The 26246-nt window shown below is 43.1% G+C and overlaps 1 protein-coding gene across 1 annotated transcript; it reads left to right on the forward strand.

The window, feature by feature from the left end:
- The first annotated feature begins 4039 nt into the window (after positions 1-4039).
- On the forward strand, positions 4040-25633 carry LOC138649406 (cathepsin D-like). The gene is made up of 9 exons (XM_069739773.1): positions 4040-4208; positions 15663-15819; positions 15972-16095; positions 17912-18030; positions 19209-19408; positions 20164-20286; positions 20700-20844; positions 21952-22050; positions 23750-25633. The coding sequence occupies exons 1-9, from the start codon at positions 4141-4143 to the stop codon at positions 23909-23911; spliced, it is 1197 nt and encodes a 398-aa protein (XP_069595874.1). The 5' UTR covers positions 4040-4140; the 3' UTR covers positions 23912-25633.
- The last annotated feature ends 613 nt before the right edge of the window (positions 25634-26246 follow it).

Here is a 26246-nt window from a genome sequence, read left to right on the forward strand (position 1 = left end):
ATCGATGGGGCTGATCCTTGACTGTTGACCGGCATTTTCTGGTTCGGGACCTTGACCGGCATCATTCTGGTCTTCTGTACTTGACTGTCGACGGGTGAAGTCTGGACCTTGACTGGCATAGCCCTGGTCTTCGGTGCTTGACCATCATCGTCTGAGTCGGGGCTTTGCTGGTACCAGCAGCTGCGGCCTAGCATCTCGGCCACTGATGCTGCAGTTGGAGCACCTGCTACTTCCCTTGGTGCCAAATCTCCTCTCGTTTTGGTGTGCTGGCCCTTTATATTGAAGACTGATTTTGTCATCGTCCCTGACCCAGAGTACTGCCTAACTCTGTCCCTCCTGTAACTTTTCCCCTTCAGATCAGTGGTTTTATCTCCTGTCTGCTTTCATACACATACATGGGATCCAAGAAGTATCGTTTCTCCTTGCGGAGAGTGACATGATAAGCATGTTGAGGTGAGGAGACTTAAAGCCGCAATGCTCCTCTGGGAAATATGCAAATTGTCTCTTCAGAGAGGAAGAGGAATAGAACTCTAGTGCCACCTATTGGAAGTTGGAAGTAGCAATCCTAACAGTCAATGTCGACCCTTTAAGGAACCTTGTCACATGACTTAGGATAATAGCCAAACCAGAATCTCAATTTGCAGACACTGTGTTTCCGGGTACTGCCCCTCGTCAGTGCAAAGTGGAGATCTGGTTTGGCAATGATATATGCACATCAATGTTTAGGTTCGCATTATATCTTAGTAAAGTCATATAAATCATGATCAGATGTGATGATATTTCATACTATTTGTTTCCAGATCTGAAAATAAATGACTTTAGCACTTCATTATGGAAGACGAAAACATGACAATCTCTGGGGACACCAACACCACTGCTCGTACCCTGGGGAAGCACTCCATTTTATGTAATTGGAGCTGCAAAAAACTATGTGACATTGAAAGGCTCTGAATTTTGTATTAGTTAATGTATTTGCTACAATATGGTATCACTGAGTCATAGTCCATCCCAGCGCTAGATGTTCCCAAGTCTATGGCTGGCCCTGAGGGCACATGGTGGGATTTGAGCTTATTTAGTGACTGCCTGTCCTGCCATTTCCATTAAATACTTGTATATAGTACCTGTAATTTACATGGTTAAAATTTCAACAGTCTATTTCGTGCAGGGCTTGTATCTAATTTTATTTATTGGGATCTTGGGCTTGAGATGTAGAGCGAGTACTGGTTGACCACCAAGACATTGCACAAAAGCAGAAGACAACATCGTATTTCTGTGTGTAGATACAGCTTATTATGAAACATATTATTTAGTCTGTATATTTAGTGTCATATTTTTTATTTTTGGGAACAAAGTAAACTTTAGATCAAAACATAGATCAACTATTTGTAGCATATGGGGTCGTTAATATAGATCATACATCTTGTGGCCAGAAAAAAAATAGACAATCTATTATGTTTGTCCATATGACTTTATAGAAGACCAACCTCCAAAATGGTCACCATCAGTCACCGTTATTTTAAAGTCTGCACAAAATGAGGAATACCATCCAAGTACAGGCGCTCGGTGCACCCTTGCCGTGGCCAGACAGTTCAGTGCACCCTGCCATTTACAGCTGGCATCCCTTGTCCTCAGGTGTAAATGGCAACCCCAATAATGTTGTTGTGGGGAAATGTTATGCTGTCACTTATTCAGTCCCAGAATTCTCATCAGCTGGTACCTCTGCCCCTTTTCACAGCTACTGCACCTTATTGGTTTTTTTTCTGAGTGATAATGTGATTTTCTGTATAGGTTATTGCACATTTTATTGTGCGCATGTTAATATTGCTTTGATTGTGCTGTATACACGGGTCGGTGTGATCCCATGTTCTCATGTACACTGGCCAGCAATCAGCTATGAGCGTTCGTAATATTTCTAGTTTCCTTGTATTTTTGCTTTGTAAACAGGCAGCCAGTCACCCGATGAACGAAAAAAACACATTCGTGGGGTTAAATTATTTTCAAGCTTGCCTAGAAATTATCATTTTTGACAGCACATCATCCTCTGCAAATTGGGGGTGTGCTGCCGAGAACAATGATATTCTCTGTGCCATTTAATCATCTTAAAGATTGTTCTGTGTGCATAGAAGTTGCCGCAAGGAGGTTTTCTCAAACAGCTCTAGCTGTCATGGCGGCGTCAGGGTCTGTGGATTCCACAGGTTCAGACAATCCTCCTTGTGACTCCATAGATAGCTATGGTCAGCACAGAGTGACTCAGGCGTCAACTTCTAGAGGTGCAGATCCTAGGCAGGATAGAAGAAGTTATATTTTTGCTGGACATAGCTCGTAGATTTGCGGAGGTCACATGGTGCAGGAGAACCAGTCGTGTCTGCTCTTTCCCTATTTAAGCTGGCTCCACTGAGCAACGGAAACCAGCAATAGTTTCTCTATACTGGTCTAGGAGAGGTGGACATGTTCTGATATACTGGTTATTACCACAGTTGTTGCGCGCAGTGTTTGGTTAATCCTTTCCTTGTCCCATTGATATCTTTATATTACTTTGTTGCCTCTAGAGCTTTAAACTTAACGTACCTTTTGTGTAATTCCCAGAAAGTGTGTTGTGTGACTGCTTCAGGTCTGTCCTGTCTGTCTTGTTTTGTATTTTCCCCATACACATTTCAGACTAGTGCTGCTTAGGAGCATAGTAAGGAATGAGGCCCAGGCATCTCCACCTTCAGGAGTGATCCCGGGTACAGGGATAGCTAAGGACTCCTAGCCTTAGGGTCAGACTACGATCACACTTGCTATCCCACAGTCCCAAAAATTCAGTCTAACCAGGCTGCTAAACAATTGCTGTAGCCGATTGTAGGCCATTTAAACAGCCATGATGGGGCAGTGGAAATTATGTTCAAAATATAAAGAAGAAAGAGGTGGTGATGAAAGAATGGTAAGAACCATGTGTCAGCCACATGACATGGAGGCATGGATGAGAGGTCTTGTTCTCTATTGTGCAGTCTGGTGTAGTGTTGGGTGTGACCTGCTTAGGAGACTTATTAAAAGCTCATACCTATAGCTGAGTTTAGGGTCAGGGTCTGAGAGGGAAGCTACACGGGGTGTTTCCTGGGGGTGTACCTGTCTTTGCCCTGTACCGGGAGGACATGTGGTATAGCAACAGTGAAACCACCCCCGCCAAGATGCTGTCACCCATATCATAGGTGCAACCACACAGAGGTCCAGGAGGTCCACTGCTGCCTTGAAAGCAGAAGAAATCTGTCATTATTATAAGCTATAGGGCTGCAAAGGGCCCAGTTCTATTCTTGTTCACGGACCCTCTTCAGTCTGTGTCCGCCAGTGCTGCCACCTGTTACTGAACTGCCAAGAATCTGTGCTGGCGTGACCTGCTAGAAGATTACATCTCCTGGATGTGAAGTCGCCTGTTGCTTGCACAAGCCGGCGTCATGTACTTGTCCACAGCTTGGCCATGAGTTAACCCTTAATGTCCCATACACATCAGACTAATATCGATATTGATGGGTTCAGCAAACGGTTTAATGTGTATGGGGCCGCTGAACGACTGTTGATCGGGAGAGCGGATGATCACGCATGTCTGATTTCAGACTACTGATCAAATTCTTCTGCTGTCGATAAATCGCCAGCAGAGATGTCCGGAGGCTGGTTGCTCATAGAGAACACAGGAGTGTGCAGAGGAACAGGCTCTCCTGTGTATGGGTGAGTCGGCTAAGATCGGCCAATGCAACATTCGGCACGCCGACGTCTAAATTGTATAGCTGGATTTAGAGATCTGGGTAAATCTTACAACATCTGCTCCAGAATATCACAATGACACTCTTACAAACTTAAAATGTTGCACATGAATTGAATGAAAGGACAATACTAAACATATATAAATATCAATGAAGTCAGGTAGGAAGGCGTGACAGAACAGAGACCATACAGTTATCCTGCAGAGAATACCATTCCCAGCACACCAGTACGAGGAGGCTTAGCAAGCCTTGTGCCCCCCTCCTCCTCATCACGTGATGGCGGGATCAGCTGACACTTCTCATGAGATGCCTGAGACTGCTGGGTCATTGCTGACAACAGGAGAAACACAGCGGGCATAAGTATATATACAGAACAAAGGTGACAACACACCCTGTCACTATGGATGTGCCAGTAGTGTGGGCTCTGCTGCTGTGCGTCCTGCTCCACGATGGATCAGCGCTCATCAGGTGAGAGATACATGGAACATATGTTTCTGCATGGCACATTGTAACAATATTGGAACTTTGTTTTCTGTCCATTGTTTATCTAATATATCTCACATTTCATCCTATGTGATACTGTACAGTGGCATGTAAAAGTATGGACACCCCTGGTCAAAATTACTGTTATTGTGAACAAATAAGCAATGATGAAATTATGAGATGAAATGATCTCTAAAAGGCCTAAAGTTAAATATGACGAATTTCCTTTGTATTTTAGGCACAAAAAAACATACACATATTTTCATCTTTTCATAAACAAAAATGGGATGATGCAAAAGTATGGGCACCCTGTATGCATAGTGCCTAGTAGTACCGCCTTTTTCAAGTATCACAGTTTGTATTAGCTTTTTGTAGCCAGACAAGAGTCTTATAATTCTTGTTTGAGAGATTTTCATCCATTCTTCCCTGGACAATTCTTCCAGCTCTGTGAGATTCCTGGGTCGTCTTGCATCCTCTGCTATTTTGAGGTCTAGTCACAGATTTTCAATGATGTTCAGATCAGAGGACTGTGAGGGCCATTGTAAAACCTTCAGCTTGCACATTTTGAGGTCGTCTATTGTGGATTTTGATGTGTGTTTAGGACCATTACCCATTTGTAGAAGTCATCCTTATATCAACTTCAACTTCAGCTTTTTTACAGATGGTGTTATGTTTGCATCAAGAATTTGTAAAAATTTAATTGAATCCATTCTTCCCTCTACCCATGAAATGTTCCCAGTGCCATTCGCTGCAACACAACTCTAAAGCGTGATTGATCCACCCCCATGCTTAATAGTTGGCCAGATGTTATTTTGCTGACATTCTGTGCCCTTTTTTTCTCCACACATACCTTTTGATCATTATGTCCAAAGCGTTCTATTTTAACCTCATCGGTCCACAGGACTTGTTTCCAAAATGCATCAGGCTTGTTTAGATGTTCTTTTGAATACTGCTGATGATGGATTTTATGGTGAGGACACAGAAGATGTTTTCTTCTGATGACTCTTCCATGAAGGCCAGATTTGTGCAGATGTCCCTCAACAGTAGAATAATGTATCATAACTCCAGAGTCTGCTAAATCTTTCTGAAGGTCTTTTACAATCATGTGGGGTTCTGATTTGCCTCTCTATCAATCCTACAAGCAGCTCTCACTGAAATTTTGCTTGCTCTTCCAGATGTTATCTTAAACTCCACTGTTCCTGTTAACTTCAATTTCTTAATTACATTTCGACCTGAGGAAAGGGCAACTTGAAAACTCTTTGCTACCTTCTTATAGCCGTTTGCTTTGTGGGCCTCCGCCATTTTCAGGGTGTTATGTAGCTGATTAGAAGAACCCATGGCTGATTTTTTTGTCACAAAATTAGAGGAGGCTGGGTTTTTATAAATCTGGGAAATTTGCATCACCTGGCCTGTCCTAACGATGATAGTGAACAAGCCATAAGTCTAACAGGCTAATTGAGGTCTGAAACCTTGGTCAAAGTTCTCTGAGCACACAAATCTCCAAGGGTGCACACACTTTTGCATTAGCCCATTTTCCATTTTGTAATTTTTAAAATGTAAAAAATATTTTTTTTGCCTAAAATACAAGGAAATGTGTCATACTTAACTTTAGTCCTTTTAGAGATCATTTTATCTTCAACCTGCTTAACTGTTCACAATAACAGTAATTTTCACCAGGGGTGCCAAACTTTTACATGCCACTGTATATGTTCTGGTATGTGTGCAGAAAGCCACAGGAATTTCTGATTGTTTGGTCTTACTCCACTTTAAAAGGATCAAGTTTAAAGAGACTTTGCAAAGCTCAAATATCTGATCATGTCTAATGGACATAAATAATAGCCTTACCCACAGAAAGGATCTGAAGATCAATGCTTGGAGGCGTAATATTAATATATCTGGATGCATAGCTGTCAGAATAACTACTCTAGTTTTCTTTCTATTTTTGCACAAAATTCCCCACTAAAAAAAGTTGATCATCTCAAAAATATATCGACATTGCTATGTTAGGGTTAGGATTTACATGCTATTAGTGCTCAGGTATATGGACTATGTTGTAGAGAAAAAACAAATCAGTATCAAATACTGTATGTTACACATTGTTTTATAAATAATGTTACAAATATTTCACAAAAAAATACAAATGTGATTTTCAGCCAATACTCAGTGGGCAGAGCAGATTAGCAATTTTTTTTTAGGGAAAAAGGATTCAGCTAGTCAGTTTTTAATCACATGATGTCATAGACCTAATAGAAAAGAGAAGAATTAACTGGGTAGAAAGGCAAAATGAGCAATTGTAAGTACACAGTGTTATATAATATGGTGGTTGCAATATTGTATGGGTAATTGTGATCTGTGAAGCCAATAAAAAAAAATCAGACATATCTCGGCAATTATTTTGTGGACACGAAGGGCGCCAAAACATTTGCACATATGAGCAGCTCCATAGATCGTAATGAGTGTGTTCTATTCATAAAAACATGGTTAGAAGATATCCATGAAAAGCGGACGTCTGAATAAGCCCATAGGCTGGATTAACGCATCCGTGTGTCACAGTCATAGACCGGTCGTGGGTCTCCAGACCTGAACTGGGCAGCCTCATGGGCACAATCTGTGCATCGCAGTGTGTTCCGTGACACACGGAAGTGTGAATTTGGCCTAAAGGTACTGTCACACTAGACGATATCGCTAGCGATCCGTGACGTTGCAGCGTCCTCACTAGCGATATCGTCCAGTGTGACAGGCAGCAATGATCAGGCCCCTGCTGTGCTGTCGCTGGTCGGGGAAGAAAGTCCAGAACTTTATTTGGTTGCTGGACTCCCCGTAGACATCGCTGAATCGGCGTGTGTGACACCGATTCAGCGATGTCTTCGCTGGTAACCAGGGTAAACATCGGGTTACTAAGCGCAGGGCTGCGCTTAGTAACCCGATGTTTACCCTGGTTACCATCCTAAAAAGTAAAAAAAACAAACACTACATACTTACCTACAGCCGTCTGTCCTCCAGCGCTGTGCTCTGCTCTCCTCCTGCTCTGGCTGTGAGCGTTGGTCAGCCGGAAAGCAGAGCGGTGACGTCACCGCTCTGCTTTCCGGCTGCCCGGCGCTCACAGCCAGACCAGAGAAGCAGAGCACCGAGGACAGACAGCGCTAGGTAAGTATGTAGCGTTTGTTTTTTTTACTTTTTAGGATGGTAACCAGGGTAAACATCGGGTTACTAAGCGCGGCCCTGCGCTTAGTAACCCGATGTTTACCCTGGTTACCGGGGACCTCGGGATCGTTGGTCGCTGGAGAGCTGTCTGTGTGACAGCTCTCCAGCGACCAAACAGCGACGCTGCAGCGATCCGGATCGTTGTCGGTATCGCTGCAGCGTCGCTTAGTGTGACGGTACCTTAAGGGTATAAATGACAGCCAGACTCCTGTTGCTGAGCTTATTGTCAGGAAACAAAGAACTAATTCAGATCTAACAGACTCAGAACTGGTTTCTGCTATTGGCGACTATATGGCTGAACCAATAGAGATCAGACTGTTTATGGTTCCCAAATGAATTCCTTCTCTCATGTATGGAGCCAATCTTAATTAGCCATTCTGGGGGAAAAAGTATTACACCAATATGCAATCTGAGAGCTAAACAGATGCCAATATTAAAGGGAACCTGTCAGCAGGATTGTGCACAGTAAACTACAGACAGTGTCAGGTCGGTGCCGTTATACGGATTACAATGATACCTGGTGATGGAATCCGTCTTGTGGTTGTTGTTTAATCTTTATTTGCAGTTAATAGTTAATGAGAGTCTCATTCCTGCGGGGCGGCCTGTGGTGCTCTGATTATATATTCATATTGATGACTTCTGACGGGTCACTGCTCCCCCACTGACCTTCCCCTAATTTACATACTGAATATAATATGTTTTGAAAAAAAATAAATCTCACGTTCAGCAGGCAGGCCCCGATGCCTGCGCTGTAGCATGATCACATCTATAATGTCCATGTAATTATTTTATTTGGTGATATACATGTATTCGGGAAAAAAAAATCTCTCACAAAATGGCACAAGCGGTGCCTGCACATCCAATAGATGCTACTGTGCTGGCGCCATTTTGCTAAAGGAAAAAAAAATTGTTTCCACCAAGATGGCGTCGGCGGCGCCTGTGCAATAGCATGTACTGGATGTGCAGGCACTGTCGGCGCCATTTTGAGAGGGAATTTTTATTTATCTGAATACATGGTGAGATGACACAATTTCTATATAAAAGCAGCATTAACAACCTCAATACTTCATTGCCAGGAAATAGCCATAAAGAAATGATTTCTCAGCTGGCTCAATCATAGATATTACTGTATCACATCAGTTCACAAACACAAGGTTTTGTCCTCACATACATGAACCATACAGGACTTTAAAGGGGTGGTCCGAAATCCAAATTAATTTTCATCTTAAATCCCTATCTAATGCTATAGCCTAAACTATTTTCTAATATACTTGAATTAAAATCCCCCTATCCCTCCCTAACAACACTATCTGAATGCTGTTCTTTGATATTTTTTTCTACTTCCTGTTTGAGAATCCCAGTGCATGCTGGGATACTCAAATGAAGTGTCATCAGGGGGTAGAGGCTGCGGGCACACGCTGCCTCTGCCCCCTCCCTGATACAAACCATCATCAATGATGCTCATTTAAGAAGCTGGTCTAGTCCCTGCGCGATGTGCACAATGACAGTGCGCTCTCTAACCATCTCAAATCAGCAATAAAGAGCTAGAAACTGAGTGCACTATCAGTGCGTTGTCAGAATACCCGGCGTGCTGAGATCAGTGCCGCCCCTGCAAGTGACGTCTGACACATGCACTCTAATGCCAGACAACCCGTGCAAAAGGAATCTACCACCTTATCTGAGAACATCCTAATGTAGAGGCAGAGACCCTGATTCCAGCGATATTTCACTTACTGGACTGCTTCCTGTAGTTTTGATAAAATTGCCTATTTATCAGCAGGAGCTTATCACTAGAGGACTAGTAAACCTGCTGCCAGGTAGTCCTCCATATTCATGAGCTTTGTATAGCCCTGCCCCCACTGCTGATTGGCGGCTTTCTGCCTATACACAGTGTTATGACCTGGTGGTAAGGACAACAATGGACCTGATGGTTAAGAGCACCCGGAAAGACCTGATAGCCACAAAACACAGAACAAGCTCTGGGAAGTGGGAACTCTGCTGACCGCAATCCCTAAGCCTATCACACACACTAAAAATAGCCGTAGATTGCTCCTAACGCTCCCTATGCAACTCGACACAGCTTCAGAAACTAGCTAGCCCTTAAGAGGAAAAATAAGCCTACCTTGCCTCAGAGAAATTCCCCAATGGAAAAGGCAGCCCCCACATATATTGACTGTGAGCAAGATGAAATCACAAACACAGAGATGAAATAGATTCAGCAAAGAAAGGCCCGACTTACTGAACAGACAGAGGATAGGAAAGGTCACTTTGCGGTCAGCACAAAAACCTACAAAAGCCACGCAGAGAGTGCAGGGAAAAAAAACCCTTCCGCACCGACTCACGGTGCGGGGGGCGCCCCTCTGCGTCCCAGAGCTTCCAGCAAGCAAGGCAACATTTAACAATAGCAAGCTGGACAGAAAAAATAGCAAACAAGCAAAATAGCAAAGAGGAACTTAGCTTCTGCTGGAGTAACAGGTAACCAGTACGATCCAGGAGCAAACTAGAGCCATAGTACAACATTGACAGCTGGCATCTAGCAAAGATCCAAGAGGAGTTAAATAGAGTAGCCAGCTAACGAATTAAGCTCGTCACCTGTGGAAGGAAACTCAGAAACACCCACAGCCACCAGAGAAAGTCCATGGACAGAACCAGCCGAAGTACCATTCCTGACCACAGGAGGGAGCTCAACAACAGAATTCACAACAGTACCCCCCCCCTGAGGAGGGGTCACCGAACCCTCACCAGAGCCCCCAGGCCGACCAGGATGAGCCAAATGAAAGGCACGAACGAGATCGGCAGCATGAACATCAGAGGCAAAAACCCAGGAATTATCTTCCTGACCATAACCCTTCCACTTGACCAGGTACTGAAGTTTCCGTCTCGAAATACGAGAATCCAAAATCTTCTCCACCACATACTCCAACTCCCCCTCAACCAACACCGGGGCAGGAGGATCAACGGATGGAACCACAGGCGCCACGTATCTCCGCAACAACGACCTATGGAACACATTATGGATGGCAAAAGAAGCTGGAAGGGCCAAACGAAATGACACAGGATTGAGAACCTCAGAAATCTTATACGGACCAATGAAACGAGGCTTAAACTTAGGAGAGGAAACCTTCATAGGAACATAATGAGACGACAACCAAACCAAATCCCCAACACGAAGTCGGGGACCCACATAGCGCTGGCGGTTAGCAAAACGTTGAGCCTTCTCCTGGGACAATGTCAAATTGTCCACCACATGAGTCCAAATCTGCTACAACCTATCCACCACAGTATCTACACCAGGACAGTCCGAAGACTCAACCTGCCCTGAAGAGAAACGAGGGTGGAAACCAGAATTGCAGAAGAACGGCGAAACCAAAGTAGCCGAGCTGGCCCGATTATTAAGGGCGAACTCAGCCAAAGGCAAAAAGGACACCCAATCACCCTGATCAGCAGAAACAAAGCATCTCAGATATGTTTCCAAAGTCTGGTTAGTTCGTTCGGTTTGGCCATTTGTCTGAGGATGAAAAGCCGAGGAAAAAGACAAATCAATGCCCATCCTAGCACAAAAGGAACGCCAAAACCTCGAAACAAACTGGGAACCTCTGTCCGAAACGATGTTCTCCGGAATGCCATGTAAACGAACCACATGCTGGAAAAACAATGGCACCAAATCAGAGGAGGAAGGTAATTTAGACAAGGGTACCAAATGGACCATCTTAGAAAAGCGATCACAAACCACCCAAATGACCGACATCTTTTGAGAGACAGGGAGATCCAAAATAAAATCCATAGAAATATGCGTCCAGGGCCTCTTCGGGACCGGCAAGGGCAAAAGCAACCCACTGGCACGAGAACAGCAGGGCTTAGCCCGAGCACAAGTCCCACAGGACTGCACAAAAGAACGCACATCCCGTGACAAAGACGGCCACCAAAAGGATCTAGCCACCAAATCTCTGGTACCAAAGATCCCAGGATGACCAGCCAACACTGAACAATGAATCTCAGAGATAACTCTACTAGTCCATTTATCAGGGACAAACAGTTTCTCTGCTGGGCACCGGTCAGGTCTATCAGCCTGAAATTTTTGCAGCACCCGCCGCAAATCAGGGGAGATGGCAGACAAAATTACCCCCTCTTTGAGAATACCCGCCGGCTCAGGAACACCCGGAGAGTCAGGCACAAAACTCCTTGACAGGGCATCAGCCTTCACATTCTTAGAGCCTGGAAGGTACGAAACCACAAAATCAAAACGGGAGAAAAATAGCGACCAACGAGCCTGTCTCGGATTCAACCGCTTGGCAGACTCAAGATAAGTCAAATTCTTGTGATCAGTCAAGACCACCACGCGATGCTTGGCTCCTTCAAGCCAATGACGCCACTCCTCAAATGCCCACTTCATGGCCAACAACTCCCGATTGCCAACATCATAATTGCGCTCAACAGGCGAAAACTTTCTAGAAAAGAAAGCACATGGCTTCATCACCGAGCCATCAGAACTTCTTTGTAACAAAACAGCCCTGCTCCAATCTCAGAAGCATCCACCTCAACCTGAAACGGGAGCGAAACATCTGGCTGGCACAACACAGGGGCAGAAGAAAAACGACGCTTCAACTCCTGAAAAGCCTCTACAGCTGCAGAAGACCAATTGACCACATCAGCACCCTTCTTGGTCAAATCAGTCAACGGTTTAGCAACACTAGAAAAATTAGCGATGAAGCGACGATAAAAATTAGCAAAGCCCAGAAATTTCTGCAGGCTTTTCACAGATGTCGGCTGAGTCCAATCGTAAATGGCCTGGACTTTAACAGGGTCCATCTCGATAGTAGAAGGGGAAAAAATGAATCCCAAAAACGAAACCTTCTGAACTCCAAAGAGACACTTAGACCCCTTTACAAACAAGGAATTCGCACGAAGGACCTGGAACACCATTCTGACCTGTTTCACATGAGACTCCCAATCATCCGAAAAGACCAAAATATCATCCAAATACACAATCAGGAACTTATCCAGGTACTCTCGGAAGATGTCATGCATAAAGGACTGAAATACTGATGGAGCATTGGAAAGCCCGAATGGCATATCCAGGTACTCAAAATGGCCCTCGGGCGTATTAAATGCAGTTTTCCATTCATCGCCCTGTTTAATACGCACAAGATTATACGCCCCTCGAAGATCTATCTGGGTGAACCAACTAGCCCCTTTAATACGAGCAAACAAATCAGACAGCAGCGGCAAAGGATACTGAAATTTGACTGTAATTTTATTAAGAAGGCGGTAATCAATACAAGGTCTCAAAGAACCATCCTTCTTGGCCACAAAAAAGAAACCTGCTTCTAACGGTGATGACGACGGGCGAATATGGCCTTTCTCCAAGGATTCCTTTATATAACTCCGCATAGCGGCGTGTTCTGGCACAGATAAATTGAACAATCGACCCTTAGGAAACTTACTACCGGGAATCAAATTAATAGCACAATTGCAATCCCTATGAGGAGGTAGGGCACCGGATTTGGGCTCATCAAATACATCCTGATAATCCGACAAAAACTCCGGAACTTCAGCAGGAGTGGAAGACGAAATTGACAAAAATGGAACATCACCATGTACCCCCTGGCAACCCCAGCTGGACACAGACATAGATTTCCAGTCCAGTACTGGATTATGAACCTGTAGCCATGGTAACCCCAAAACGACCACATCATGCAGATTATGCAACACCAAAAAGCGGATATCCTCCTGATGTGCAGGAGCCATGCACATGGTCAATTGGGTCCAGTACTGAGGCTTATTCTTGGCCAAAGGCGTAGCATCAATTCCTCTCAATGGAATAGGATACTGCAAGGGCTCCAAGAAAAAACCACAGCGCCTAGCATACTCCAAGTCCATCAAATTCAGAGCAGCGCCTGAATCCACAAAAGCCATAACAGAATAGGATGACAAAGAGCAAATCAGAGTAACGGACAATAGAAATTTAGACTGTACCGTACCAATGGTGGCAGACCTAGCGAACCGCTTAGTGCGCTTAGGACAATCGGAGATAGCATGAGTGGAATCACCACAGTAAAAACACAGCCCATTCCGACGTCTGTGTTCTTGCCGTTCAGCTCTGGTCAAAGTCCTATCACATTGCATAGGCTCAGGCCTATGCTCAGATAATACCGCCAAATGGTGCACAGCTTTACGCTCACGCAAGCGTCGATCGATCTGAATGGCCAAAGACATAGACTCATTCAGACCAGCAGGCATGGGAAATCCCACCATGACATCCTTAAGGGCTTCAGAGAGACCCTTTCTGAAGATTGCTGCCAGGGCACATTCATTCCACTGAGTGAGCACAGACCACTTTCTAAACTTCTGACAATATGTCTCTGCCTCATCCTGACCCTGACACAGATCCAGCAAGACTTTCTCTGCCTGATCCACTGAATTTGGTTCGTCATAAAGCAATCCAAGCGCCAGGAAAAACGCATCAACATCACGAAATGCTGGATCTCCTGGCGCAAGGGAAAATGCCCAGTCTTGAGGGTCGCCACGTAATAAAGAAATAATGATCTTAACTTGTTGAACTGGGTCACCAGAGGAGTGAGGTTTCAGGGCAAGAAACAATTTACAATTATTTTTGAAATTCAAGTACTTAGATCTATCACCAAAAAACAAATCAGGAATTGGAATCCTAGGCTCTGACATCGGATTCTGAACCACAAAATCTTGAATGCTTTGTACCCTTGTAGTGAGATTATCCATCCAAGAGGACAGACCTTGAATGTCCATGTCTACACCTGTGTTCTGAACCACCCAGAGGTATAGGGGAAATGAGAGACAAAACACGCTGCAAAGAAAAAAAAAATGATCTCAGAACTTCTCTTATCCCTCTATTGAGATGCATTAATACTTCTGGCCAGCTGTACTGTTATGACCTGGTGGTAAGGACAACAATGGACCTGATGGTTAAGAGCACCCGGAAAGACCTGATAGCCACAAAACACAGAACAAGCTCTGGGAAGTGGGAACTCTGCTGACAGCAATCCCTAAGCCTATCACACACACTAAAAATAGCCGTGGATTGCTCCTAACGCTCCCTATGCAACTCGACACAACCTCAGAAACTAGCTAGCCCTTAAGAGGAAAAATAAGCCTATCTTGCCTCAGAGAAATTCCCCAAAGGAAAAGGCAGCCCCCACATATATTGACTGTGAGCAAGATGAAATCACAAACACAGAGATGAAATAGATTTAGCAAAGAGAGGCCCGACTTACTGAACAGACAGAGGATAGGAAAGGTCACTTTGCGGTCAGCACAAAAACCTACAAAAGCCACGCAGAGAGTGCAGGGAAAAAGCAGAGAGTGCAGGGAAAAAAAACCCCTTCCGCACCGACTCATGGTGCGGGGGGCGCCCCTCTGCGTCCCAGAGCTTCCAGCAAGCAAGGCGATATTTAACAATAGCAAGCTGGATAGAAAAAATAGCAAACAAGCAAAATAGCAAAGAGGAACTTAGCTTCTGCTGGAGTAACAGGTAACCAGTACGATCCAGGAGCAAACTAGAGCCATAGTACAACATTGACAGCTGGCATCTAGCAAAGATCCAAGAGGAGTTAAATAGAGTAGCCAGCTAACGAATTAAGCTCGTCACCTGTGGAAGGAAACTCAGAAACACCCACAGCCACCAGAGAAAGTCCATGGACAGAACCAGCCGAAGTACCATTCCTGACCACAGGAGGGAGCTCAACAACAGAATTCACAACAACACAGTGCACAAACAAAGCTGCCAATCAGTGGTGTGGGCGGGGTTATGCAGAGCTCAACATTTAGAGAACTGCTAGATCTGCATCACAGGAAACACTGGTTTTATCAAAAACCCAGTAAGTGACACACTGCTAGAATCAGGATCTCTGCCCTTACATCCCCTTTATTATACGGGTATTACACTTTTGTTTTCCTTTGATTATGGCTTTACACCTGTTTGCGCGACCAACACTAACAACTGGGGTCTTAGAGCGTAGATACCCTACAATGTGGGTACTATAAAGTCCTTGTAGAGAATTGGCTCAGTTCAAGTTGGTTCCAACCACTTCCACAAACATGTCCATGACTATGATCCACCTCCAGCATTGTAGGCAAACAGTGGAGGCGGGAAAATGGCAAAACTTAGTACCATAATAAGGTGATCACCAAGAAAAATGCCACAATTATCATCTATACACTGTTTCTAAACTTATGATCGTATCTATCTCCTCAACCCAGGATACCATTAACGAAGTTCACCTCCATCCGTCGGACGTTATCTGAAGCTTCTGGGGAAGTGGAAAAACTGATTGGAAGTGAAGGGTACAAAAAATATTACTCTGGATTTCCACCAAATGGAGGTCCTACACCAGAGACGCTGAAGAACTATTTGGATGTAAGTCATAATGAATATATAGAGTTGGTTATTATGTAAATCTTCCATTGTGTACAATGTACTAGATGCAGAAACATGTGAAATAAACACCTCTTTTACATGGTTTTGAAAACTAGAATTCCCACCGTTTTCTATCTCGACACTTCTTCTAGGCTCAGTATTATGGAGAAATTGGGATCGGGACCCCTCCACAGATATTCACTGTGGTATTTGACACAGGCTCCTCTAATCTCTGGGTACCATCCGTACACTGCTCCATTCTGGATATTGCTTGCTGTGAGTACTTTATGTCCTAAAATACTGCACCACATCAATATAATGAACTGGTAAGGGGTTATCCCCATCTTCATGCTGGTTTGTGCTTGTAAATCTTTTTTTTTTTAAATTAACACTATTTCTTTTTTTGTTTAGAGCTAGCTGCCTTGGAGACCCACCGCTGCTGCTAGACAGCAGAACGTGCACAGCACTTACAATCTCTTTTCTGTTGTCCTTGTAAGCACTCTTTTGAAGTTGGCCAGGATTGCTGGGGAGCACTACTGCCTCCTAATCTTGGCCAGCTGGAGAGCACTGGTACTTACTAATCTTTGCCAGCTGAAGAGCACTGGTACTTAATAATGTTGGTCAGTTGGATACTCTGCTACTTCCAAATCTTGGCCAGCTGGAGTGCATTGCTACTTCCTAATCTTGGCCAGCAGCAGTGCACTGTAACTTCCTAATCTCAGCTAGCTGGAGAGCACTGGTACTTCCTAATCTTGGCCAGCTGGATTGCACTGCTACTTCCTAATCTTGGCCAGCTGGAGAGCACTGCTACTTCCTAATCTTGGCCAGCTGGAGAGCACTGGTACTTCATAATCTTGGCCAGCTAAAGAGCACTGGTACTTTCTAATCTTGGCCAGCTGGAGTGCACTGCTACTTCCTAATCTTGGCCAGCTGGAGTGCACTGCTACTTCCTAATCTTGGCCAGCTAGAATTCACTGATACTTCCTAATCCTGGACAGGTGGAGTGCATTGCTACTTCCTAATCTTGGCCAGCTGTAGTGCACTCCTGCCTCCTAATCTTGGCCAGCTGGCATGCATTGCTTTCCTAATCTTGGTCAGCTGGAGTGCACTGCCACTTCCTAATCTTGGCCAACTGGCGTGCACTGCTACTTCATAATCTTGGCCAGCTGAAGCGCAGGGCTTTCATTTTAGACAGCAGCCGTGGTCGGTCTCTTAGGCATTATGCTGAAAAGAAAACTGTTAATGTCTTAACAGTTAGATAAGCCCCCGATGTATCCTGAAAGATGAGAAAGAGGTTAGATTATGCTTACCCAGGGGCAGTCCCGGTCCGGTTCTGGTCCGATGGGCGGTCAGAGAGGCCCAGCACCTGCCCGGCTAGATAAGGCCCGGCTAGATAAGCCCCTGATGCCGGTGGGCTTAGCTCACCTTCGATTTTGGATTTTGGGGGTGACAGGTTCCCTTTAAGAACGACTGAAAATTTTAATAATCAGTACATTGCAAAAATGCTTGTTTTTACAATCTCTATCCATCAATATTTATTTAAAGATGTGATTAACCCCTTAAATTGTGACATCACAAGTTAGGTTTTTATGTGACGGGTGACAAAATCATGCAAAATGCAAAAATGAGCAATTGTGCGAAACACTTACTGCAAATGTCACAGGCACTCGTGTTGAAAACAAGCGGTTATTGTATTTCGCCTCTTGAAGCTAGACACAAGCTTAATGGTCACACATTTCATGGGAAACGATCTCTTCAATAAAAGAACCATTAACTGAACGCGGCTTACTGGTGCCTTTGCTGCAAGAGACACACAGAAGGTTAATGGAGCGATACATAACTATACAGATTTTCTTTCCAGGAGTCTACGGTATTTGGGTAAATGTGAATCTCCGTATTACGGTTCCGTGCCAGATTATCAGATTTACTGGATTATCAGATTAAGGGAAATTCACTGGATATGTGGACAGTCTGTAACATAAAATAAAAGCTTGTTGTCTACAGTACATATATAACACAAAAACATGTTTTTAATGAGATCCCAATAAATAATTCTACGCTCTGGACAATAACTTGGCAATCTCTTTTTCAGTACTACACCACAAGTACGATTCGTCCAAATCTTCCAGCTATGTGAAGAATGGCACCGAGTTCTCTATCCAGTATGGCAGCGGCAGTCTGTCTGGGTACCTGAGTCAGGACGCTGTGACGGTACGTTTTTAGGCAGAATTACGCATGCTATGCGTAAGGCTACGTTCACACGCTGCATTTTTTGCAGCGTCTTTTTGGCAGTAAAGAAGCTGTTTACAAAAAGTGAGTTTTTCCAGCTGTTTTTTGTTGTTGTTGTTGTTGTTTGTTGTTGCATTTTAGCTTCTTGCATCATTTTTGCTGCGTTTTGTAGATGTGGTTTATATGTAATTTACCGTATCTTCAGTTTTAGTTTTATTCACCAAAAATGGAACAAAAAATGCAGCAACAATGCTTGGTTGATCTCATTGTTTTATATGGTTGAAAAAATGCTGCAAAAATGGTGAAAGAAATGACGTGCTACATACTTAAAATAACACCGCAGTTTTCCAATTCAGTCAGGGAAACAAAAAAACAATCGTGTGCATGAGATTCCTGAAATCTCATAGCTTATACTATTACTGCAAACAGCAGCTTTAAAAGAACTCAGAAAAAAAGCTGCAAAAACGCAATATGTGAACATTGCCTACGTGTGATTGTTCTCCCCACCTTTGAGCATAACAAACCACAAATGCTACTGACTTATAAGAAAAATGTTACAAAATAATAATTTTACAATGTATAGACATTGATAATGTTAAAAAGTCCCCACTTTTTAGATAGCCCTGATGTACTGACATGAAATCACTTTTAAAGGGAATCTGTCACCAGGTTTTTGCTACCTCATCTTAGAGCAGCACAAAGTAGGGGCAGATACCCTGATTCCAGCGATGCATCACTTATTGGGCTGCTTGCTGTCATTTTGATAAAATCCCTGTTTTCTCTGCTGCACATCTAGTAGTTCTCTGAATGCTGTGCCCTGTATAACCCCGCCCACATCACTGATTGGCAGCTTTCTGTGTGCACTTTGCATAGACAGGAAGTTGCCAATTAGTGGTGGGGGCGGGGTTGAACACAGCTTATGACTATGGAGGACTACATGGCAGCGGGTTTACTAGTCCTCTAGTGATAATCTCCTGCTGATAAAACACTAGAATAGCCTTTATAACAATAAAGTAACATATACATAATACTAATGTATACTTCATATAATATAGGAGCATTGGGTGCTGCTGCAGACTTAAGGAATCACTAAAATCTAACTATCTGGAGAAGTAGTGATACTATGATCTGTCTCATGCATCTTCTCCACCACAATCCAGATTGGTAACCTGGCAGTGAAAGGACAACTTTTTGGGGAAGCCATCAAACAGCCCGGAATAACCTTTATAGCAGCCAAGTTTGATGGTATTTTGGGAATGGCTTACCCACGAATCTCTGTGGATGGGGTCACTCCTGTTTTTGACAACATGATGCAGCAGAAGCTCGTGGAGCAGAATATTTTCTCCTTCTACCTGAACAGGTAAGAACAGTATCCTTACCAGAAAAAAGATATATTTACTTGCAGCTGGTGACAAGAAGTCCTGTGATTAGACTTTTTTGGCACAGCGATGGGGTCAACGTTCACCTTCTTTGGTTGGAACAATTACTTTAACTTTTGTAAATTGTCTCTTTTGTAATAGTCACTTCGTTAAATGTCACACTCTAGTTTCCCAACGAACAGAGATGAATTGGAGCTCACGAGGAAATGAAAAGTAACTGTGGAATACAACGTTCAGCATCCAACTTATGGGTAGAATTGGGAAAGTTCGGTTCAACCCAATTGCTCAGGAATAGGATTCGCAAACATTTCAGATGCAACGTCGACTTCATTCGATTCTTCCTAGCCACATTTCTGTAGCTTTAGATCTAATAAGGTTTATGTTAATCAGCCATGTTATATAAACCCCAGTAACTGGCTCAAAAACGTCAACGCCAAATAGGTTCATCTCTCGCTAGACCTTTTAAGACCCATTTTTGTGCCAGAGTTTGGACTGACTGGTTGATCCTCTGGCACTTCGGTGGACCAGTCAACGCAGCCCGTGTTCCCTTACCACCTAAAGGACGTTCTCATTGGCTTCAGATCATCTCCTTTTACAAAGTAGCTGAGGAAGAAGCTCTTGTTTCATGCCCTAATGTGGCTAGGAAGCAAGAAGAGGGACACCATCAGCTCATGGAGACAGTGGACTCCTGGCAAAACTAATGAGATTTGATCAAATGTTAATTTATTTTTTCTAGGAACCCAGAATCCCAACCTGGTGGTGAGCTCTTACTGGGTGGCACCGATCCTAAGTATTATACAGGGGACTTTAATTACGTGAATATCACCCGCAAGGCTTACTGGGAAATTCACATGGACCAGTAAGTAGTAGACAGAGTGTTATATGGCTATGTTTCTCAACTGAATATTGGCATTTTATGGAAGCATGCAAATTCTAAGGGCTCATTCAGAAATCAGTCTTTCTTCGAAGAGTGCTATCTATGTTTTTGATGGATATTACTTGCACCTATGATATTCCATGGTGCTGTCCTCATGTCCATTTTTTTTCCTCTGAAAACTGAGACCTGTTCGATTTTGATCTGAAGGTTGGACCAAAATTGGACCATTTTATTTAAAAAAAAAAAACATTTTACTACTCTTCCTCCCCAAAACTTGAGGTGTGTCTTATGGTCTGGTGCGTCTTATGGTCTGGTGCGTCTTATGGTCTGGTGCGTCTTATAGTCCGTCAAATACGGTATATAGTTATCTGTGCTATGTCTTCTGATCCCTATAGATTGAGTGTCGGGGATCAGCTCACACTTTGTAAAGGTGGCTGTGCAGCTATTGTAGACACAGGGACCTCACTGATCACCGGCCCAAAGGAAGAAGTGGTTGCCCTGCAGAAAGCTATTGGAGCCATCCCGTTAACTCAAGGAGAGGTGAGGGATTTTTTTATGAACCCATTACTCAGATATTACTGTATATTCAATGAAAATCAGTTACAAATATATGACGAATATAACGGTAAAAGCCTAGAAAATTCTTAGATCCATAAATATCACGATGCATATGACATTTTACAATTACCCAACTAATACAGACAGCTTCTCCTCTAACTTTGGACTTGAGATTGTACCTATTTTATAACAAATGTATCTTAGAAGAAGTGAAGAATAAAGGCAAATACCTATGTAAAAACTTGCAATTTAAAGCATACCTATAATTTCAGAAAAAGCTGTCTTCTGTGTGTGCACATGAGGAATAACGCTTTTTTTAAAATCCTGCTTTGTTACAAGTTTCCCCTATACAGGCTCTATCTCTCATTTTAAGTTCTCTCTGAGCTAGTGGGGGGGAGACTAGTTGCTATGATGTTTCCCACGCACTGCACACAGAGTGTTGGATTCTAGATCTTCTTTCTCTGTAGCACACAGACAGAAACAGCATGGAAGACATTATGCAAAAGTACTGAACTGTGTAGCTGTGAGTCCAGCACTGAAGTAAAATCTATTTGCTGAAGGCTACAGCTCAATCTGCTTGTGTCTTCCTGGTCTCTCACTGTGCTATGTGTTCTTCATTACTGCTCCCCTTTCCATAGACTTCAATAGGTCCTGTAACCTGACACTTCAGTGAGCAGTCAGTCCGTCTTCCTTTGCAAGGATGGATTTTAGCTGTACACATGTAGAATTTCTTAAAGTCACACAATAAAGATATCACTAAGCAAAAAGTTGACGTTTAACACAATAAAAGCCATTGAACTTGTATAGTTAGGGGTAGGTTTACACTTTTCTGCATCGGCATATTTTATTACAACGTGCTATGTTTGTCATTGTAATGAATTATACATTTATTATACATCTATATTTCAGAATGGATGACGAGTTCAGGAAGCATAGGGGAGGGGAAGAAGTGGCTCATAAGTGGAGATAAGACATATTGCAAAGTTTCTTGCATGCGTTTATTCTATTGATTTACACCAATTTTGTTGAACCACAAGTGACTATTCAAGAATGTATTGCAAGATCATGAAAAAAACCTTTATTTTACAGTACATGGTGCAGTGTGAAAAGGTCTCCTCATTACCTGTCATCTCTCTGAGGCTTGGAGGGCAAGAGTACACCCTGACAGGAGAACAGTACACACTGAAGGTAAGTGACTGCAGCTGCTGGAAACTACTGGAAGAAAAGCTCCTATATAGGGGGAAGAGGTCACAATTGCACTTGGGTCCTGGTACCTCAACAGACTCCTGTGCTCCATAAGAGATATTAGTGTGGGGGCCATGTCACAGATTTTGCATTGCAGCTCAGACTCGTCAAGTGACCCATTAAAGGAGTATTCTCAAGGTGCCTCTTGAGCAGCTAAGACCAGTGCAGTTTGCTTGCTTCCTAGTATCTAGGAGGGTTCGCTTTCCTTCTTGAGTAACAGATATGGTGAAGTGTAAAACTATAGTATTTGTAGAACTATAAAGCTCAGCAGAACTTCTGCTGTAGGTGGTTTCACATTTGCGTTTTTTGTGTGTTTTTGCAGTAAAAAAACGCAAACAAAAGCATGCGTTTTTTGCCCCTATATTTAACATTAAAAACCCATGCGTTTTTTTGTATGCGTTTTGACGCGTTTTTGCAACGCATGCGTTTTTTCCTGCATGCGTTGTGATGCAGCAATGCAACATGTAGTATTGTTAGCGGCTTTTTTTTTGCCGCAAAAAAACGCATGCGTTTTTTGCAGCAAAAAAATGCATTGCTGTCTATGTAAACGCATGCGTTTTTAACCACATGCGTTTGCATGCGTTAAAAACGCATGCGTTTTTAAAAAAAAAAACACTGATAAACCACCCCACACCATAAAATTGATAAAGGGATCCTACCCCTACCCTAGCCCTACCCCTAATCCCTTTAAGGGTAGGGTTAGGGGTAGGGTTAGGATCCCTACCCCTAACCCTACCCTTAACCCTTGCTCTTTCTGTTTATAGTGGGTTTTTTACTTTATTTTGATGATTGGCAGCTGTCACACATTTATCTGCATGCGTTTAAAAAAACGCATGAAAAAACGCATGTAAACGCGTCAAAACGCCACGTTTTTTCACCACATGCAAAAACGCATGTGTCAAAAAAACGCAGCGTTTGCAGGCGTTTACATGCGTTTTTTCACCATGCGTTTTTTCACCATGCGTTTTTTTTTTTAAACGCATGCGTTTTGAAACGCAAGTGTGAAACCAGCCTTACACATTCAGTTATTAGTGGTTTGTTCTAAGTCTACACGGTTATCACCATGCTTATACATAGGGCATTTGAACCAGCTCCCTGCTCCAAAAAGCGAGAGCAGAGAGCCGAGATTAGACCTGCTCTGAAAGCTGCCGGGGTGGTGATGTTACAAAAGAGGGAGACATACAGGGAGGTAGTGAGGTGAGCAGAAACTGATGTATAGAAATCAATGGGCTGAAAAAAGCTGGTTGGCATGTTAAGAGTTGACCTCACTCCTGGAATGTAGCTACCGTGCACTCTCGGCCAGGGTCTAGAGGTCAAGCTCTATGGAAACCAGTTGTTCGCTATAAAAGACAAAAGCTTTAATTGCAGGAAAATGACAACCGATAGAAAAAGAAAGTCAATTGAAAACTTATTGTCATGTTGTTTAATTAGTGAAAGTCATTTAAGAACTTGAGAAAACCGCTTTAAGCAAGATGCTATGTGTTCTGCAAAAAAATAAGGACTAATGACTAGCCAGAATCTTACTATAATACGTACTATTTCTTAGTCATTGTTCCCAGAGAGTTGTATGTGCGTTGATCGTTATCTTCTATCTGTTGGAGTCCTGGATATAGCTAGCCTGACACTTGTTATATTCCAACAGGTGACTCAAGGAAGCCATAAAATCTGCCTGAGTGGCTTCATGGGTCTTGATATCCCTCCTCCAGCCGGACCCCTCTGGATACTTGGAGACGTCTTCATTGGCCAATATTATACTGTATTTGATCGTGCTAATGACCGGGTTGGATTTGCTAAGGCTAAATGATGGACATACCCTACAGAGTCCCAGGAATTTCAGATCTTCCCATGAACTCAATGCCACGACTACCAACTATCTGCCTAATAATAATGCACTTTGGGAATGTTTTAGCGGGTTCAATTGACTTGTTTTAGTTGCACCAAATTAGTCTTTACCATTCATCCTCGACAACGAAGTTGCCTGTATCCTAGTGATTAGGTGAAGACCTTCTAGTCACTCAATGCCTTTAGACTGCATATAGAAATGGTACAAGTAGCGCCTATCAATAACTGATAAACTCCAATCTGGGGTACCACATAGTGATGTTGTACTTGTTTTGTGATTGTAACTTGTACCAACACTGCCAGTTGTGTACAAAGTAGCAAGGTTTCATACATTTCCCATTATATTTTTGCGTTCTTCATGCACAAGAGGTCCATAAAAAACAAATCATATAAATTTGCTTTGCTGTATGGGACAATGTATAGCTAGAAAGTGTTTTGTACGCCGAACCCAAAATGTATCAGCCAGATGTCTAATATGGCTCCACTAGAATGTAACTGAGCTGAATTGCATCAACTATGTGTCTTCTGCCATTTTGACCCATGACAATCACCACTGGTCAAAAACACTTCCAGCCCTTAATGCCATGGAAAAAAAATAATTAATATTAGGCAGGTTGCTATTCACAAAAGCAATAGCAATAGGTCTACGTATAGGTGGCCAGTCTCCAAGAAAAGACTTCTTCTAGAACAGATCAATCAGAATTCTAATGTAAGTCAAAGAAATAGGTGGCGTGGCACCGAGATCTCCTCCAAATTCTGGAATGAGGGGCGATCTTGTTCCCCATTCTCAGTGTGATCATTCTTGGAGGTTTGCATAACTCTTATCCATATCAATGGAGAGTAAGGAACCCATATCATCTGACTTATGATATGACAAAAAAAAAGCAAAATAAATATAATCTGATACATCCTGAAATTGGGAATGAGGCACATCCACTAGACAAAGAGGGTATTGTTCCATGTTCTGTGAGACACAATACCCCCCAGTTTTCTCACTTGTATGTTGCGTGTTCGCTTTCAGTCGTGATGTCCAAGTCTAATATTAATCTTCATTACACTGGTTCTATCAAGGGTCACGTTTTCTGACAAAACTGGTTGGATTGTAGGTGATTCATATATGGTGAAGTGGGGACGCGGAAAATTTGACCTAGGACTCTTACAGACGTCTGTAGATCTTGGTCCCATTACTGAGCGCAATGCACGGACTGGCCAACCCAAGCATGACAGCCTCATCGAAATGTCATGCTCCTGTTAGGAGACCTGCGGCCAGTCCGTGCATTGCGGTCCGATCTTGGTCCCTTGTGTACAGCCTTATGCGCCCTAAGTGTAGAATAGGTGACTTGCCATCTTTGTTGTTGGTAAATGTTTGTAAAAATGCAACAAACTGGTTTGCCAGACAATGGCTTAATGTGTTTAAAGCCATACTTATAGGAGCTTGTAATATATCTTAGGTGCTGATAATGATATTATTGAGGTATAGGCGATACCAAAACTTTCATCATCTTAATGACTACTAGGAAATGACAAAAATTTGTAAAAACAAAGGTTCGGTGTACCTGATTACTGTGTTAGAGGTGCCTTGGACTTTTGATGGGGGCTGATGGTATAAGACCACCTATATGAAGGTTCTAGCCTGATATATGGAAAGTAATGCCGCAATAATAAAGAACAAATCTTCCCATTGTCTCAGTTGTCCGTACTTTTTTTTACTGGTGTCAAGGGCACAACTGAAGAAGTAACTCTGAGGCTACTACTAATGGGTGCTGTAAAGGTAGACCCCAAAGTGTAACGTGTCTAACAGATGCACCAAACTTATCAATGTGGTTAGTTTGGGAAATCCGCAGACTGCCTGATCTGTTTACACTGCCTCAATATTAGACAGGATTATAGATGAGAGGATCAATTCACGGGAATCCGGTCCAGCAACTAGGTCAATGGTATATGGAGGCTAGACGGGGGGGACCGCAGCTTTTAATTAGCCAGGACTTGCGCAGTCAATTGTGTGGAACATTGAACAGGATATTTAGTCAACAGAACTTCTTTAAAGTGGTTGTCTCATCAGATATCCCCTCTACTGTGATCATTGTAAGTCCAGGTGCCAAGATTTTGCCAGGAGAAGTTGCGATCAGTAGCCACTGCAGGTGATGACTAAATAAATAATCTCAATAATCTTCAATTTTTAATTAAAAAATTGTAGAATATTTTCAAAGTGTAGTGATTATCCCAAAATGTATTAATATTGTCACGCTGGTGGACCGTGGACCCACTGTGCCATGGGCTGTGCTACCCTGGCGTGG

This window comes from Ranitomeya imitator, chromosome 9, assembly GCF_032444005.1.
Source record: "Ranitomeya imitator isolate aRanImi1 chromosome 9, aRanImi1.pri, whole genome shotgun sequence".
Lineage (NCBI taxonomy): Eukaryota > Metazoa > Chordata > Amphibia > Anura > Dendrobatidae > Ranitomeya > Ranitomeya imitator.

Excerpts from the sequence above, each read along its gene's own strand:
- LOC138649406 (XM_069739773.1), top strand. The coding sequence starts at position 4,141 with ATGGATGTGCCAGTAGTGTGGGCTCTGCTGCTGTGCGTCCTGCTCCAC. Across the intron at positions 19,409-20,163 it reads TTCTCCTTCTACCTGAACAG|GAACCCAGAATCCCAACCTG; the intron begins GTAAGAACAGTA and ends TATTTTTTCTAG. Across the intron at positions 22,051-23,749 it reads GAGAACAGTACACACTGAAG|GTGACTCAAGGAAGCCATAA; the intron begins GTAAGTGACTGC and ends ATATTCCAACAG.